The sequence below is a fragment of the Pleurodeles waltl genome, chromosome 1_2 (assembly GCF_031143425.1).
Source record: "Pleurodeles waltl isolate 20211129_DDA chromosome 1_2, aPleWal1.hap1.20221129, whole genome shotgun sequence".
NCBI lineage: Eukaryota > Metazoa > Chordata > Amphibia > Caudata > Salamandridae > Pleurodeles > Pleurodeles waltl.
In genome coordinates, this window is record NC_090437.1 from 1,324,221,451 (window position 1) to 1,324,237,029 (window position 15,579).

General features: G+C 47.0%; 1 protein-coding gene across 1 annotated transcript in view; it reads right to left on the reverse strand.

Moving 5' to 3' along the window:
* LOC138251470 (long-chain-fatty-acid--CoA ligase ACSBG2-like) overlaps window positions 1-15,579 on the reverse strand; it is a 174,909-nt gene that overhangs the window by 15,464 nt on the left and 143,866 nt on the right. The window contains exons 9-10 of the mRNA XM_069205652.1: window positions 14,695-14,928; window positions 7,514-7,731 (exon numbers count right to left, since the gene is read on the reverse strand). Of these exons, the coding sequence (XP_069061753.1) occupies window positions 7,514-7,731; window positions 14,695-14,928 (452 nt within the window). The remainder of the gene's footprint in view (window positions 1-7,513; window positions 7,732-14,694; window positions 14,929-15,579) is intronic.

A 15,579-nucleotide genomic window follows, 5' to 3' on the forward strand; every position in this document is an offset into this window, starting at 1 on the left:
TTGCCCCGTGCCCGCTCACCCAGGAAGGTGGGCATCTCCTTCGCCCCAGGCACCTCAGGCCCTGCCCCTGTCACCCCTGCTGCCCTCAGTGAGGAGGTCATTGACCTCCTGAGGACGCTCATTGTTGGGCAGTCTACCCTTTTGAATGCCATCCAGGGTGTAGAAAGGGAGGTGCACCAGAGTAATGCATACCTGGAGGGCATTCATTCGGGTCAGGCTGCCCATCAGCGATCGTTCAACACTCTGGCCTCAGCACTGATGGCAGCAATTGTCCCTGTCTCTAGCCTCCCCCCTCCAACTTCCTCCACCCATACCCAATCCCCTGTACCTCTGACTATCCCAGACACACCATCAGACCAGCCTGCACACACCTCAACACCCAAGGGAAGCTCATCCAGACATAAGCACCACACATCACACAGGCATTCACACAAGCAACATCCACATGCAGACATACCAACACCCACTGCCTCCACTGTGTCCCCCTCCTCCTCGTCTCCCTCCTCCCTCCCTGTCACATCTCCACTCACACCTGCATGCACAACATCTTCAGCCACTACGTCCATCACCAGCACACCCACCAGAACCCCCCGCACACGTGCAGTCACCACCCCCACTACCATTCACACGTCCCCTGTGTCCTCTCCCAGTGTGTCTGTCACCCCCTCTTCCAAGCTACACAAACGCAGGCAGCCACCCACCCAACAGCCATCCACCTCACGCCAACCTCCAGCCCAAGCACCTGTACCCAAAGACACCCGACTTCAAACTCCTACAACCACAACCTCTTCCTCCACTCCCATACCTACTACACCTACCCGTCCCTCTCTTCCTAAACTTATTTTCCTTTCCAAACTTGACCTCTTCCCAACAACTCCCCCACCCCGTCCATCTAAAAAGACTCCAGTCAGCACCTCAGCCACCACAACAGCGGGCCCTGTGAAGACAGTCTGCCATGGACTGTGGAGTCCCCCACCCTCAAGGGCAGCCAGCTCAGTAGGGAGCCAAGGCACGGGCAGCCCACCGCCGCAAAAACACGTGAAGATTGTCAGTGCCCGGCGCAAGAGGCCTAAAACACCTGGGACCAAAATCCCTACCATGGCTCCGGCAGGGAGTGTGGTGCCACCTGGTACACCGCCAAAGGTGGGGAAGGGCCACAGGCGACCAGGGAAGGCTGGGAAGGGCAGCACACCCGACAAGACCGCCAGCAGCCCAGCTGTGCAGGAGGGCCCCGCATGCCCCAACCCAGGTGGGCAGGAGGACACCAACAGGCCCGGTACTGCAGCCCAGGAGGGCCCCACCAGGCCCATCCCAGGTGGGCAGGAAGGCGCAGCCAGCCACAGGTCAGGTGGCGAATGACCTCCATGCCATGGGCTGACCCGCTGAACTGGGCACTCATCCGAAGCACCGCTGAACTGGGCCCTTCATCTCAAGCACCGCTGAACTGGGCCCTTCATCTCAAGCACCGCTCCGCTGGGCCCTTCATCTCAAGCACCGCTACGCTGGGCACCGCTGTGTCAAGCACCGCTGCGCTGGGCCCTTCATCTCAAGCACCGTTCCGCTGGGCACCGCCGTCTCAAGCACCGCTGAACTAGGCCCTTCATCTCAAGCACTGCTCCGCTGGGCCCTTCATCTCAAGCACCGCTCTGCTGGGCACCGCCGTCTCAAGCACCGCTCCGCTGGGCCCTTCATCTCAAGCACGGCTCCGCTGGGCCCTTTATCTCAAGCACCGCTGCGCTGGGCCCTTCATCTCAAGCACCGCTCCGCTGGGCACCGCCGTCTCAAGCACAGCTGAACTGGGCCCTTCATCTCAAGCACCGCTCCGCTGGGCACCGCCGTCTCAAGCACGGCTCCGCTGGGCCCTTCATCTCAAGCACCGCTCCGCTGGGCCCTTCATCTCAAGCACCGCTCCGCTGGGCACCGCCATCTCAAGCACCGCTGAACTGGGCCCTTCATCTCAAGCACTGCTCCGCTGGGCCCTTCATCTCAAGCACCGCTCTGCTGGGCACCGCCGTCTCAAGCACCGCTCCGCTGGGCCCTTCATCTCAAGCACGGCTCCGCTGGGCCCTTCATCTCAAGCACCGCTGCGCTGGGCCCTTCATCTCAAGCACCGCTCCGCTGGGCACCGCCGTCTCAAGCACAGCTGAACTGGGCCCTTCATCTCAAGCACCGCTCCGCTGGGCACCGCCGTCTCAAGCACCGCTGCGCTGGGCCCTTCATCTCAAGCACCGCTCCGCTGGGCACCGCCGTCTCAAGCACCGCTGAACTGGGCCCTTCATCTCAAGCACCACTGGCCCATTGGCGGAAGGGGCAGGACCGCATCTGTGTCGGGCAGGGCTGCACGAAGCACTCTGGGCACTAGTCCCCCTCCAGTACCAGTGGAGACTGATATTGACTTGAGAGACTGTGGCTTTGCACTCCCCAGGATGTAACAGTGGGCAAGCCACCCACTGTATAGACTTGAGAGACCGTGGCTTTGCACTCCCCAGGATGTAACAGTGGGCAAGCCACCCACTGTAGAGACTTGAGAGACTGTGGCTTTGCACTCCCCAGGATTGAACAGTGGGCAAACCACCCACTGTATAGACTTGAGAGACTGTGGCTTTGCACTCCCCAGGATGGAACAGTGGGCAAGCCACCCACTGTAGAGACTTGAGAGACTGTGGCTTTGCACTCCCCAGGATGGAACAGTGGGCAAGCCACCCACTGAAGAGACTTGAGAGACTGTGGCTTTGCACTCCCCAGGATGGAACAGTGGGCAACCCACCCACTGTGTACACTTGAGAGACTGTGGCTTTGCACTCCCCAGGATGGAACAGTAGCCATGGAGGCCCCTCATCGATCTGGCGTCGTGGACTCATCTGGCTGAGGTGCCCCCCCTTCCCTTCCCCCTGAGGTGCCTGTAGTTTTGGGATCTGATGCCCCTGCAGTGTTCTCTCCGTTGGAGTCAGGTATCCTGTGTGGGCTTTGCCCATGTGATTTGGGCCCAGTGGTCCACGGACAATGCCTGATACACATATCGGACTGGACAATTTATGTATATAAAGTTTTAGATGTGTGATATATTTTAAAGCCAGTAATACAATATATTCCAATGTTTATAATCATTTCCTTTTGTGTTTGCATTCTTCCGGGGGGTTTGGGGGGGGTAACTGTGATGTGTTGCTATGCATTGATGTGTGTGTTGTAGTGGGTGAGGGTGAGGGTGGGTGTGTCGCATATGTGTGTTCCCGTAATTTTTTGCCTCCCCCCTCCCCTGTGTCGTAGGTGCAGTACTCACCGTTGTCTTCTGCGCCGGCGTTCGTGCTCCTGGTAGAAGAGCAGGAAGACAATCGCTGGGAGGATGTGGAATTCGGGTTCCATGCTGTCCAGATTCCTCGTGGGGCGTAAGGAGGTGAGCGTTTTCCATTTGAAATGGCTGTTTCCGCCGTGTTTTTATCGGCGGGGCTACCGCCCCGGAAAAGGTGGCGGATTGGTGGGTTGTGATAGGGTGGGCGGTACATTGTCTCCCGCCTGTCTGTTGGCGGTGACCGCCGCACTGTTTGTTTGTCCCGCCGTGGCGGGCGGTGTGTTGAAGTGGCGGTCTCTGTTGGCGGTTTCCGCCAGGGTCGGAATTGCATTTTTTTTACCGCCAGCCTGTTAGCGGTTTTGCTGCCGCTTTAACACCGACCGCCAGGGTTGGAATGACCACCTATATGTTGTAGGGAGGCACAGATTTGGCCTATGACACACTGGCTGTGCCACTGACAGATTCCAGAAGGTGAAGAGAGAGATGCAGAGGAACTCTGATGAGCTCTTGCATTCCTTATCTAAGGAAATCCCCAAAGCAGAGACCCTAAATAGCCAGAAAAGAGGGTTTGGCTACTTAGGAGAGAAGATAGGCTAGCAACACCTGAAGGAGCCTATCAGAAGGAGTCTCTGACGTCACCTGCTGGCCCTGGCCACTCAGAGCAGTCCAGTGTGCCAGCAGCACCTCTGTTTCCAAGATGGCAGAGGTCTGGAGCACACTGGAGGAGCTCTGGGCACCTCCAAGGGGAGGTGCAGGTCAGGGGAGTGGTCACTCCCCTTTCCTTTGTCCAGTTTCGTGCCAGAGCAGGGCTGAGGGGTCCCTGAACCGGTGTAGACTGGCTTATGCAGAAATGGGCAACATGTGTGCCCATGAAAGCATTTCCAGAGGCTGGGGGAGGCTACTCCTCCCCTGCCTTAACACCATTTTCCAAAGGGAGATGGTGTAACACCCTCTCTCTGAGGAAGTCCTTTTCTCTGCCTTCCTGGGCCAAGCCTGGCTGGACCCCAGGAGGGCAGAAACCTGTCTGAGGGGTTGGCAGCAGCTGCAGTGAAACCCCTGAAAAGGCAGTTTGGCAGTACCCGGGTCTGTGCTAGAGACCCGTGGGATCATGGGATTGTGCCAACAATGCCAGGATGGCATAGAGGGGGCAATTCCATGATCTTAGACATGTTACATGGCCATATTTGGAGTTACCATTGTGAAGCTACACATAGGTAGTGACCTATATGTAGTGCACGCGTGTAATGGTGTCCCCGCACTCACAAAGTCCGGGGAATTGGCCCTGAACAATGTGGGGGCACCTTGGCTGGTGCCAGGGTGCCCACACACTAAGTAACGTAGCACCCAACCTTTACCAGGTAAAGGTTAGACATATAGGTGACTTATAAGTTACTTAAGTGCAGTGTAAAATGGCTGTGAAATAACGTGGACGTTATTTCACTCAGGCTGCAGTGGCAGGCCTGTGTAAGAATTGTCAGAGCTCCCTATGGGTGGCAAAAGAAATGCTGCAGCCCATAGGGATCTCCTGGAACCCCAATACCCTGGGTACCTCAGTACCATATACTAGGGAATTATAAGGGTGTTCCAGTATGCCAATGTAAATTGGTAAAATTGGTCACTAGCCTGTTAGTGACAATTTGAAAGAAATGAGAGAGCATAACCACTGAGGTTCTGGATAGCAGAGCCTCAGTGAGACAGTTAGTCATAACACAGGTAACACATACAGGGCACACTTATGAGCACTGGGGCCCTGGCTGGCAGGGTCCCAGTGACACATACAACTAAAACAACATATATACAGTGAAACATGGGGGTAACATGCCAGGCAAGATGGTACTTTCCTACAGCAATGGATCCGCTTGCGGCCCGCTTGAGTCAGCATCATAATCATAGGGGCTTGGCCTTTCGACAGCGCCCAATTTTAATATCCATTTTATGCAGACAATGTCAATCTGTATGTTCGGGATCCACGGCCGCACCTTGATGTTCTGCTGGATGAGATAGTTGGATTTGGACAGATCTACAGGATCACCATCAACCGGTCTAAATCTGTGGTGTTGCCCCTCTCTGAGGCTACGGTGCAGTTTCCCTCTATAAACCCCCTTTGCTGGGCTGATGTGGCGTTCAATGCCGCTTTCGCAGACAGGTCGCAGTGCAATAGCGAAGATGGTTATTCTGCCCAAGATTTTGTATGTCTTTATTAACCTATCTCTTGTCCTCACTGCTAGTTTTCTGAAACGGCTTTGATCCGCCCTTGTAAATTTGGTCTAGGCTGGTTGACGACCCAGAATATCATGGGAAAAACTGACACTTCCGTTTGAGCGAGGTGGGTGGGTGGCCCTGGACCTAGCACTATACTATCATTGTGCTGAGGCGCATTTTGTGCATCTTTGGCTACACCCTATTCGATACTTACCTCACATGGCACCTGAAAGCGACGCTGTGTGTCCAGATAGACTGCCGAGTGTGCTGAATGGGCAGACCAGACACAGACCGCGAGAGGTTGACACAGCGGCGTTCACGACGAGAGCTTGGACGGCACTATTGCGGCGCGCAGCCGCAGGGGAGACTTTTGCCCCTTCGATACCGGTTGTGGACGTGAATGATATGCAGCTGTCGGAGGCTCCCACGGGCCTCATGTCTGGGCAATATAGATGCACATTATCAACTGTGTAGCTTGTTTGACTTATCTTGAAAAGGATAAAGTTTCAAAAAAGTGAATATAATGTAAAAAATGTCAGTCAATTTTGTTAAACATTAATCGTCTGTGTTGGAGGAAGATCTAGTGCGTACCTATTTACCTTAGTGGCACACGCGGGTATCAGTTGCATACTACTGGGGGCACAAAAGCACTGCTTCCACAGCCCCAGCTGGCATTGTTCACCATCCCATCTCTTGACCTGGGGCGCATTTGTGCATTTACTCTATGTTGTCAAGCTACATGTTTGAGGACAATCCAATTAATGTGATGAGATATGATGAGATGAGATATTGATTTTATGTGCTACTGTGTATATGATAACAGTAAGTCAAATCCAAAACAAAAAAATACAGAGGCCCTTGAAAGACATGGGCTTTTTTTCTGTCCATGTTTGTCTCAAAAGGCAGGATCAACAGCGTTTTTGTGTTTTATGTTTAAGAAGGACTGTGATGTATTACCATCTATGCAATGTCATTGATGATGTCCATGGTGAGGCAGAATCTTAATAGATGTTCCTGATCCTTGCACTCACAGAGCCTATTCTGGGAAATGTTCCTCCAGGTGAGTAATTTACATACAACATCAATGCCTGTGTGGGAGGCCGGTGTGGAAGGGGGTTCTATTTCCTATAAAGCCAAAAGCAGTGTTTCTTGGTGCAGACTAAGTCAATATAAAAATGGGCATAGAGTCAAGTTCTCTGCCAGTCAACTCTGAAATTCACCTTTTGAAGATGAGAGTCTACATTGTTCCCTGTGAACAACCGTATGCCCTATCTCACAGATGGGGAGCCCTACCTGCACAACTTAGTAGGGAAGCACGCAACACTGCCACTGCTCGAGCCTGTAAAGCAGACATTTCCAGTGCAGTGTGGCTATCTGCAATAAGTACACAAATGCTCTGAGCCTTGTTAGCAATGTGTTCAGAATGTTGTTCAATGGGTTCACAATCTGCCACTAATCTGTGCATAAACTGATCTGCAGCTTATTCCTGCAGCTTGGAGTACACACTGAATCATTGTATAGATAAGGTAAATCAATTTCACCCATTGACTTCATTAAACCCCTATTATTCATTGCTTTTTCAGTGAATTCTGTTTTCCACAGTAAAATAATATTTTCAGTTAATTATCCAGATAAATATTTAAACAGCTGGACTTGACCGATTGCAAAACGCTGAGCTGAAGGAAAGGCACTTGAATTGGATAGCAACTCACATTTAGGAATGACATATTTGCCTGTCATAAATAACAGAGATATTCAAGGCACAGAAGCATTATCAACTCTGCAAAGTGTGAGCTATGAACTAAGACAAGAGCATGCAGAGTAGGTATAGAAGAGTGGGATTCATGCAAAAAATGCTTGATAGACACAGCCAGTGTGAATTTGAAGATGACCACCATTTATGCCTTTCTGCAACATTTCTCCAACAAATCTTCTTACCATAATGAAAAGAATGCATTTCGCCGGTAGCTTTTACTATTCCTTTAACCTTACACCATAATTGTTCAGTTATTCACAACTTACCTTTTAGTCTTCCAGTGACATATAGAAATCCATCTTCATCAAATCTTCCTAGATCCCCAGAGTGTAGCCACCCATCCTCATCTAGTACATCAGTTGTTTTCTCTTCCATGTTCAAGTAGCCCATGAAGATGTTTCTTCCCCAGCAGAAAATTTCCCCAACCCCATCCTTGTCAGGCATATGGATTTTAGTCTTGCATCCAGGGATGGCCTTCCCACAGCTATAGAAATGTAACATAGAAATACAATCATTGCACAACTCAAAGTAATTGATGAGATTTACGATTTGTTAATTCCTTGACTACCGCAATACAAATTGCCCCTTTTAAGAATTTTCGAATGGGTCAGCTAGCATAACTCTCAAAAGGCATAAGCAATCAGAACCTATATCCCCATCACCCTACTGGCTTCAAGTCCAGTTTAAATCAGCTCTGCATGATGCACATGGTCTGCTGATGCCAAGAACAAGTCTACATGGCTGGTCAGAGTTAAGGGTCCTCCACTGTTTGGTAGCATGCCACACTGGGTAGGAAAGGAGGATCAGGCAAGTGCAAGCTTAGGGGTAAGGCCCTTGGTATTTAAATGGGCCACACAGTCAGGAAAACCTTTACCTCTCCAAACCAGGTCCCTTTTGTCTACTATCTGGAAAGAAAACATATCGCACCACAGGAGGCTCATTAACAGTCAGGTGGCACTGGCAGAAATGCACATTTGGTTTAGTCAGGAAAATGCTAGCTTTCTAAAAATGCAAAAACATGTAGGTGATGGACGGAATGCTTGAATTAATCTCAGCCACTGGCAATTGCACAGGGCTGGATCCCAATCAGTCATTTTTTTCCCCACAATGCCACCTGAGTTTGGACCCAGCCATATGCACGCTAGCCCGGCTGAGTAGGGGTGATACTCCGAAACCCGTTCCAGGATGCTTGTTTCCTTTCCAGGGAGGACTTGGCCTATCAGTTTAGGCTGGACTGTTCCCATGGGGAGCAGGGTCAAGACTGATTTGCTCATGGCTGGGTCCAAACTGGAATGGCGTGGCAAGCAAGAGAACAATAGATTTAAGCTCCAATGCGCGACTGGGAGTGAATGTTTTGACATTGTTCAGCATTCTATCCATCATCTGTTCTTTTTTTTCCTAAACTTCACCATGAAGTAGAGATGTTTTACAAGAATACTTTAGTGGGTGGCACAATGGGTGCTGCAGTCCACTAGTAGCATTTGATTTACAGGCTCTGGGTTTAGATGGTATTATATACTAAGTAATCATATGTAAATTAAATAATTCAATCAAGTCTATACCAGTTTTACCATCCTTGGAAGATAGACCACAAGCATGTTGCCCTTTGTTAGCAAGAATAATGTGTGTAGAGTCCAAAGGCCCTCAAAAAAGGCTAGGGTAGTGAAGGAAACAATCTAGGGGAATACCACGCAAAAGATGGTCATTTCCAACATTACATATTTAAAGTCAGTAGCTGCAGAGTTCACAGATGCCAGAAGAACTGTATGAAATGTAAACAAGTGGGAGCCATAGATGAGAGAGTATAAAGAAAATGTTTCTTTAAGTAGCAAATCGATCTTCTGCTAATAAGCAACACAATAAAAAGAGAGGAAAAGGATACAATTTTAAATTGAGATGTGTTGAGCATAGATAGAACTCTCCATGAGACTGAGTGTATGTTGTAAAACAACCATAATGTTCAGGAGTAAATGGTGGAGGGCAGAAAGTCAGCACAGACCAACTGTGACACAAATACTAATAGTGCCTCTCATTTATGGGGATTTGGCATATGTTGCCTGGCTGCACTGCCTATTATCAAAGTGAAGGGACAGGACTGCACCATATTTATCCAAGACGAAGCATTCCTGTCCTTTCCATGATATGGACCCAGTTGTGTTAGCTCCGTTCGGCAGCCTATCGCCAACCCAAGCACCCTTGCACCATGGTGCAAGGTTGTGTTGTCAGCAGGATTGTTATGTGCACGAAGGGGCACATTCCTGCACAGAAACAATCTGTGGAGGTGTTTTCCTTAATCTATGCGAGGAAAAATCGAGGAGAAATAAAGATATTTCTCCTTGTTATGCCTGCCCTGCCCTGCAAGTGCAGGATTTTGATGCGCTCCCAAGTGTACAAGCCCTTGTAAATTTGGGAATGCGTCAAAACAAATGGGAGTTGCGTGGGAACACCACCACAACATTCATGAAATGCCTTCTTTGCACAGAGTATTTTGACACAGTCTTTTGTGCTTAATTGCCTAACTCAAGATTTATGAGCTAACTCAAAGCCATGGAATGTGACTTTGCGTGGCTTCATAAATTTGACCCAGAGTTTTGCATCACTAATGCACCACTTTGTGTGGTGCAAACAAGACACAAGTCTCCATGAATATGCCCCAATGTGTAGTATGAACTCAAAGCCTTAATTCTGGAAATACTAACCCTGAATATGGGCAGAAAGAAACCTATGATCCATGCATTAATAGACAAAACTGATCATTCAAACACTGCACTATAAACATTCTGAGGCAGTTTGGTAGCGCTCTGCTGCTCCGGCAAGCAACATCTTGTGAAAAGGAGAGACTTCTGTAGACTTTATCTACTATTGCCTGCCATATAACCTCTCTCCTACCCATTGGCAATTTGGAGGTGACGAAGAGCTGTTGTTGGTGCTACGTCACCTCTCTGACCAAGATGTCATTCTTCTCTTCACTTCCTATTCTCCTTCTCCTGGGACTTTGCTGGTCCCTCATGGCTCGTACTGGGCTCATTGGGATCTCTTTGGGGTCTCTCTTGACCTGCATTCTCCATCTTGTCTCCCTATTTTCTTTACTTGCTCACGCATTTTTTACGCTAATGATGATAAATATGGCACTAACATGTTTTGTGTAAAAAAAGTGCCTCTAAATGTTCTAATGCCACTTTTACAGCATTAGTGTAATTTTTCTTTCCAGCATGTCACAATGGATAGTGTCATTTTTTAATGCTAACCTTTTCTTAGCGCCATGGTGCATCATTTTTTAAACATGGCACACGGATGGCGCTAAGGAATGGAGTTAGCCCAGGGTGAATTGTTTGACACACAACTGCACAGTTGTGTGTCATTTTTCTTAAATCAGGGCATGTGTCTCTGGCCTCACCAAATCAGACACTTATGAATCTACACCTGGGCTCTGTCAGAGAGACTGTCTGGCTGCCCAAAGGACTCATCTAGACTGCTTTTTGCCCTGCCGCCTGCTGGCCTCTCACTCTGCTGGAAGGACTCTGCCTTCCCCATAAGTGCTCTCCAAAGGATTGGATCAAGCTCGCATCCTGTATTGAAGTCTCAGGGACACAAAAACTTCACCAAAGAGAAGAAAATCCCTGTGTCCCAGAAAATCAATGCAACACCTGAAGAAATCGATGAAGTGTCTGCCTCACAGCTGAAAAATCACTGCATCGCCTGCCAGACGCAACCTGCCCCTTCTTACCAGCGCATCAAGGATTTTCAATGCATCATCCCTGGGTGTCAAAATATCCCCGCATCACAGTGAGGAACCAAAGCTGCTCTCCTGGAAATTTATGCATCGCTTTGCACCATGGAAAGAAACGCTTCATCTGTGCTGCACTGGAAAATCCGACGCAGTGCCTTATTTGTCAACACATACCCTCAGAACCAAGGCTGTGCTCCTGTAAATCGACACATAACCTTGTAGCATGGAAAGAAATGCCGCATCATCTGTGCCGGGCTGGAAAATCTGATGCAACACCTTATGTTTTGACAAATCTCCTCCTCTTCGACCCCTTGCATCATTATTTTTGATGCATCCCAGGTACTGTGTTACCAGGATACAACCACTGATTCTTAAGGATTGAGACTCATTTAAACCTTTAAGAGTGATATCTTGAATTGTGCATTGTGGATTTTTGCCATTTTTAAATTTTTTTATTCAGATAAATAATATCCATTTCCCTAAACTGATCTGGAGTATTTTTTCTTGTGTTGTCATTGTTTTACTGTATGAGTTATTGCACATATACTTTACACATTCCCTTCTAAGTTAATCCTGCCTGCTTTGTGCAAAGCTACCAGAGGGTGAGCACAGGATAACTTGAATTGTGTTGTGTCGTACCCTAACTAGGATTGTGTCCCTACTTTTTACAAGGGGGCATAACTCTGCCAATTAGAAACCCATTTCTAACAGTTTACACTTCCGGTCTACACCAATGGGCATTTTTTTTAACACACATGTGTGTATATCTCAGTCCTAAACTAGAAAGCTATGTGCTTCAACTATAGAACTGAACATGTTAGTTCTGTCAGCTTTAGGGATGTCTTCCCCAAATGTTTTGCCAACCTACCTCTGACTTTTGTTGCACTTTACCCCTCTTAACCACTGCTAAAGCGATTGTGCGAACTCCCTTAAACATGGCTTGATTGGTATTATTTAATTTACTTATAAATCCCTTGTAGAGTGGTATATTATAAATCCAGGGCATGTAAATTAAAAGCTATCAGTGGGCCTGCAGCAGTTATTGCGCCACTCACTTAAGCACCCTTTAAAACATTCTGCAAAACTGCCGTTGCAGCCTCGCTGCAGTGTGCTACTGCCAAATCAACCTGGCTTTTAATCCACCTTTCCAAGCCTTAAACTCCCCTTTTAATACATAAATCATCCCTAAGGTGGGCCATTGTAGCCTTTTTGGCTGGAACGTGTGCAATTAAAGGTTGGATATGCACTTTTATGTCCTGGTAGTGTAAAACTTCTAAATTCATTTTTCACTACTGTGAGGCCTACCATTTCCATGGGGAAACATTGGGGATTCCTTATTACGTATAACAAGCTGTACTGTCTAATAGGGAGAAGGATAATTTATCATGTTTGATATCTATGTAACAGTAGTGATTAACCCTCTTTGATGATAAAGTCATATTCTTCATTACAATTTTGCAAATGCCACTTTTACACAGCTGGTCCTTTCTTGCTCTTAGCCTTTTGTGCCTACAGCCTGTCTTGGATCATATGACTGGGTGTAGATGAAAGACTTTTTGTATTCCTCTCGAACAGTTACACATTAGAGAGGTTAGGTGTGCCTGAATGGACCATCTGCTGACAGGATGCGGGCGGAGCCAAGCACACCCCCTCCTACACCTGAATAGCGTGTGCTCTGCCTTCACAGAAAGGTCTTAATGATCCTGTTATGCCACTGCAGCCAGCTTGGAGCCAGCACAAGAGATTCAAGAAATTCCATGTAATTTAAAGAACCTTGTCAAAAGCTTCCCCTATGTCTCAGAAGAATGCCACCAGGGTATAAAAACAGGATCTTCAGCCCCCACTCTTCAGTTCACTACTGGACATATGGAAGGACTCTTAGAGGACTGTCTGCTGCTATGACCTGCTGTGTACTCTGCCAGAATGCTGCTGTTTCTGGAAGCACTGCTTTGCTGCCTAGAGCCTTTCCTTGAAACCTCAGAGACCACCCCTGCTGTTGAGTCTTGCATCTACATCCGCACTCAGGTCTACCAGAAGTGACTCTAAGGGCTAGTTTGCTGGCCTCCTTTTCAGAGTGACAGGTACATAACAGGCTCCCACCATCTAGAACCTGCACCTGCAACCAACCTAAGTGAGTACTCAAACCCTAAGATATGTCCCACCTGTCCTGGACCCTTGTTTGAGGTGATAAATTAGCCTAGATGGCCAATTTCTAAAACTGAGGACAACATTGGGAGAAAAATTACTCTGAGAACTAGGAGGAGACATCCAATTAGCCTTTCTGCCTGAGGTGCATCGCCGGTCAGATTAATTTTGCGGCTTCTCCAGGTATGTTCTTCTCTGCAGCAGCAAATCCATTTCAGCGAGTCTTAGCTATCTGACCTTGTGAACTGTCTTTCGCAACAGCCCTTTGCTGTGTCCCACTGGAGTTTTTCGATTTCCATTTCGATGAAATAGTCTGAATGTAGAAATCTTTAAAAAAGGCTTCCATCGAAGGCCATCCGGAGATGACGCTGCCTCCTTGGAACCCTCATACATCTTTTCCCCACTGAACTCCACTTCTTGTATCGGAACCATTCTCCAGTGCGATCATCCTTAACTTTTGATTTTGTTTTGATCTCAGGTGACTAGATATCCATGGTCAGTGCACTGACCTTTTAGGCACTGTTTTGAAACTCAAAAATTCATAATTCCAGTATTACTGATTGGACTTTTATTGTTTTGGTGTCAAATGAGTTTTTTAAATCTATTCTATTTTTCAAAATTGGTTTTGGATTTTTCTTGTGATACATTTTCACTTTATTACTGTTTGTGCGCTGCATAAATACTTTGCACATTGCCTCTAAGTTAAGCCTGACTTCTGTTTTTTTTGTGCCATGCTACCCAGAGTTAAGGGCAGCTTAACTTAGTGACTTTTTCTGGTTCACACTGCAAGAGATTAAGGCTGTTGCATGACCAGGGCACATACCCCAGTCAAACAACAACCCAATTTCTCACAAAACCCAAGTTTGTTACAAAGTAGCCACACAACAAAACAAAACCAACAACAGTATCACAAATTACAAATAAATAATGTAATAGAGATTACTGATAATTGGCTGTTTCTCATCATTGTCTAGCATTTTCTCATTCAAGTTGTTTGATGATATCTAATTTGATCTCTGTGACAAATACCTTTCAGCTGATAAATTATGGTCAAAACATTGCTCCCTGTAGAGATGACCACTTTCTATCAGGTGCTAAATTGTTTGATGACTTCGATAAGGCAAGAAGAATATCTAAATTGACAATTATGTCTGTAGAAAACTCAAAACTTTCAGAATGGCATCTCACAAAATTCTAGTTAGGCAACAGAATGCTACTCTGTCCACACTCACAACCTGCTCTGGCACATTTGTTCAATTATGATCCACAATTGCCATCAATTGTTGAGGCTGTTGAAAAGCTAATTAATCTTTGCATTGACTTAAATTGGCTCAATTATCTCAATGCAATATTAGCTTTCCCAGCTCTCAAGAGCTCCTACACATGTATTACATGTTATTGCCCACATATTTCACTGTATCCACTTTATCATCCATGTGTCTATCATACTCAATACCAGCAGGCCATTATACAGCCATATGCTACCACCATAAGGTAAGGTTGGAGCACTAAGGATACTGATCACCAGTGACTTTGATGGCTGTGTATATAAAAACAGCAGAATTCACTGACCTTGTGATACGGAAGTTGCTTTGCGTAGACACCACCCATGGCCCCACAGACTCAGTCAATCCGTAGACGTTCATGAGATATAGGTTCAAGCCCATGAAGTATTCCAGTGTCTCTTTCTTGACGGGAGCTGCTCCTGAATGCCAGAGAGTACATCGATCGAGTCCCAGGCCAGCTTTTATTGTCTTGAGGATGGAAGAATCAGCTAACGAAGACAGGCAAGGGTTGGAGCAATTGCTGTAATTCAAACAGCAGAAAGATTCAGTCACAACTAGATGGCAGAAGGAGTTTCAAAGAATGAAGACAAATGTATGCAACAAATAAATGTTTAACTGATTACAAGAATAGAGAGGAAGTATAAATGAGAGAAATTAAGGCCCATATTTATAAGTTTTTAGCGCTGCATTTGCGTAGTTTTTTTAAGCAAAATCGGCGCAAAATTACAAAATACAATTGTATTTTGTAAGTTTGCGCTGCTTTTGCGTAAAAAAATGACGCAAATGCGGCGCTAAAAAAGTATACATATGGGCCTAAATGATAGCAGAGAAACAAGGAAACATACAATAACAGATAAAATTACATTTTTATTGCCTTTCATAAGACACTTTCAGATTTTCTGTGTGTATAATATTTCCTGTAAAATACACCTTGTGAAGAATTGTTAAGAATATGCAGGGCTGCTGGTTTCATGAAAAGTGAACCCTGCTCACGCATCAGCCACAATCCATGTCATGATAAACGACAAAAGTTGTTAAATTTACCTGTGTTTAACCCTCTGGTAGCTGGACACAAAAGCAGTGAGGCTAAATGCAGAGGCAATGTGTAAAGTATGTATGCAGCACACAGACAGTAATAAAATAAAAAAAAAACAGAAGAAAAATCCCACAC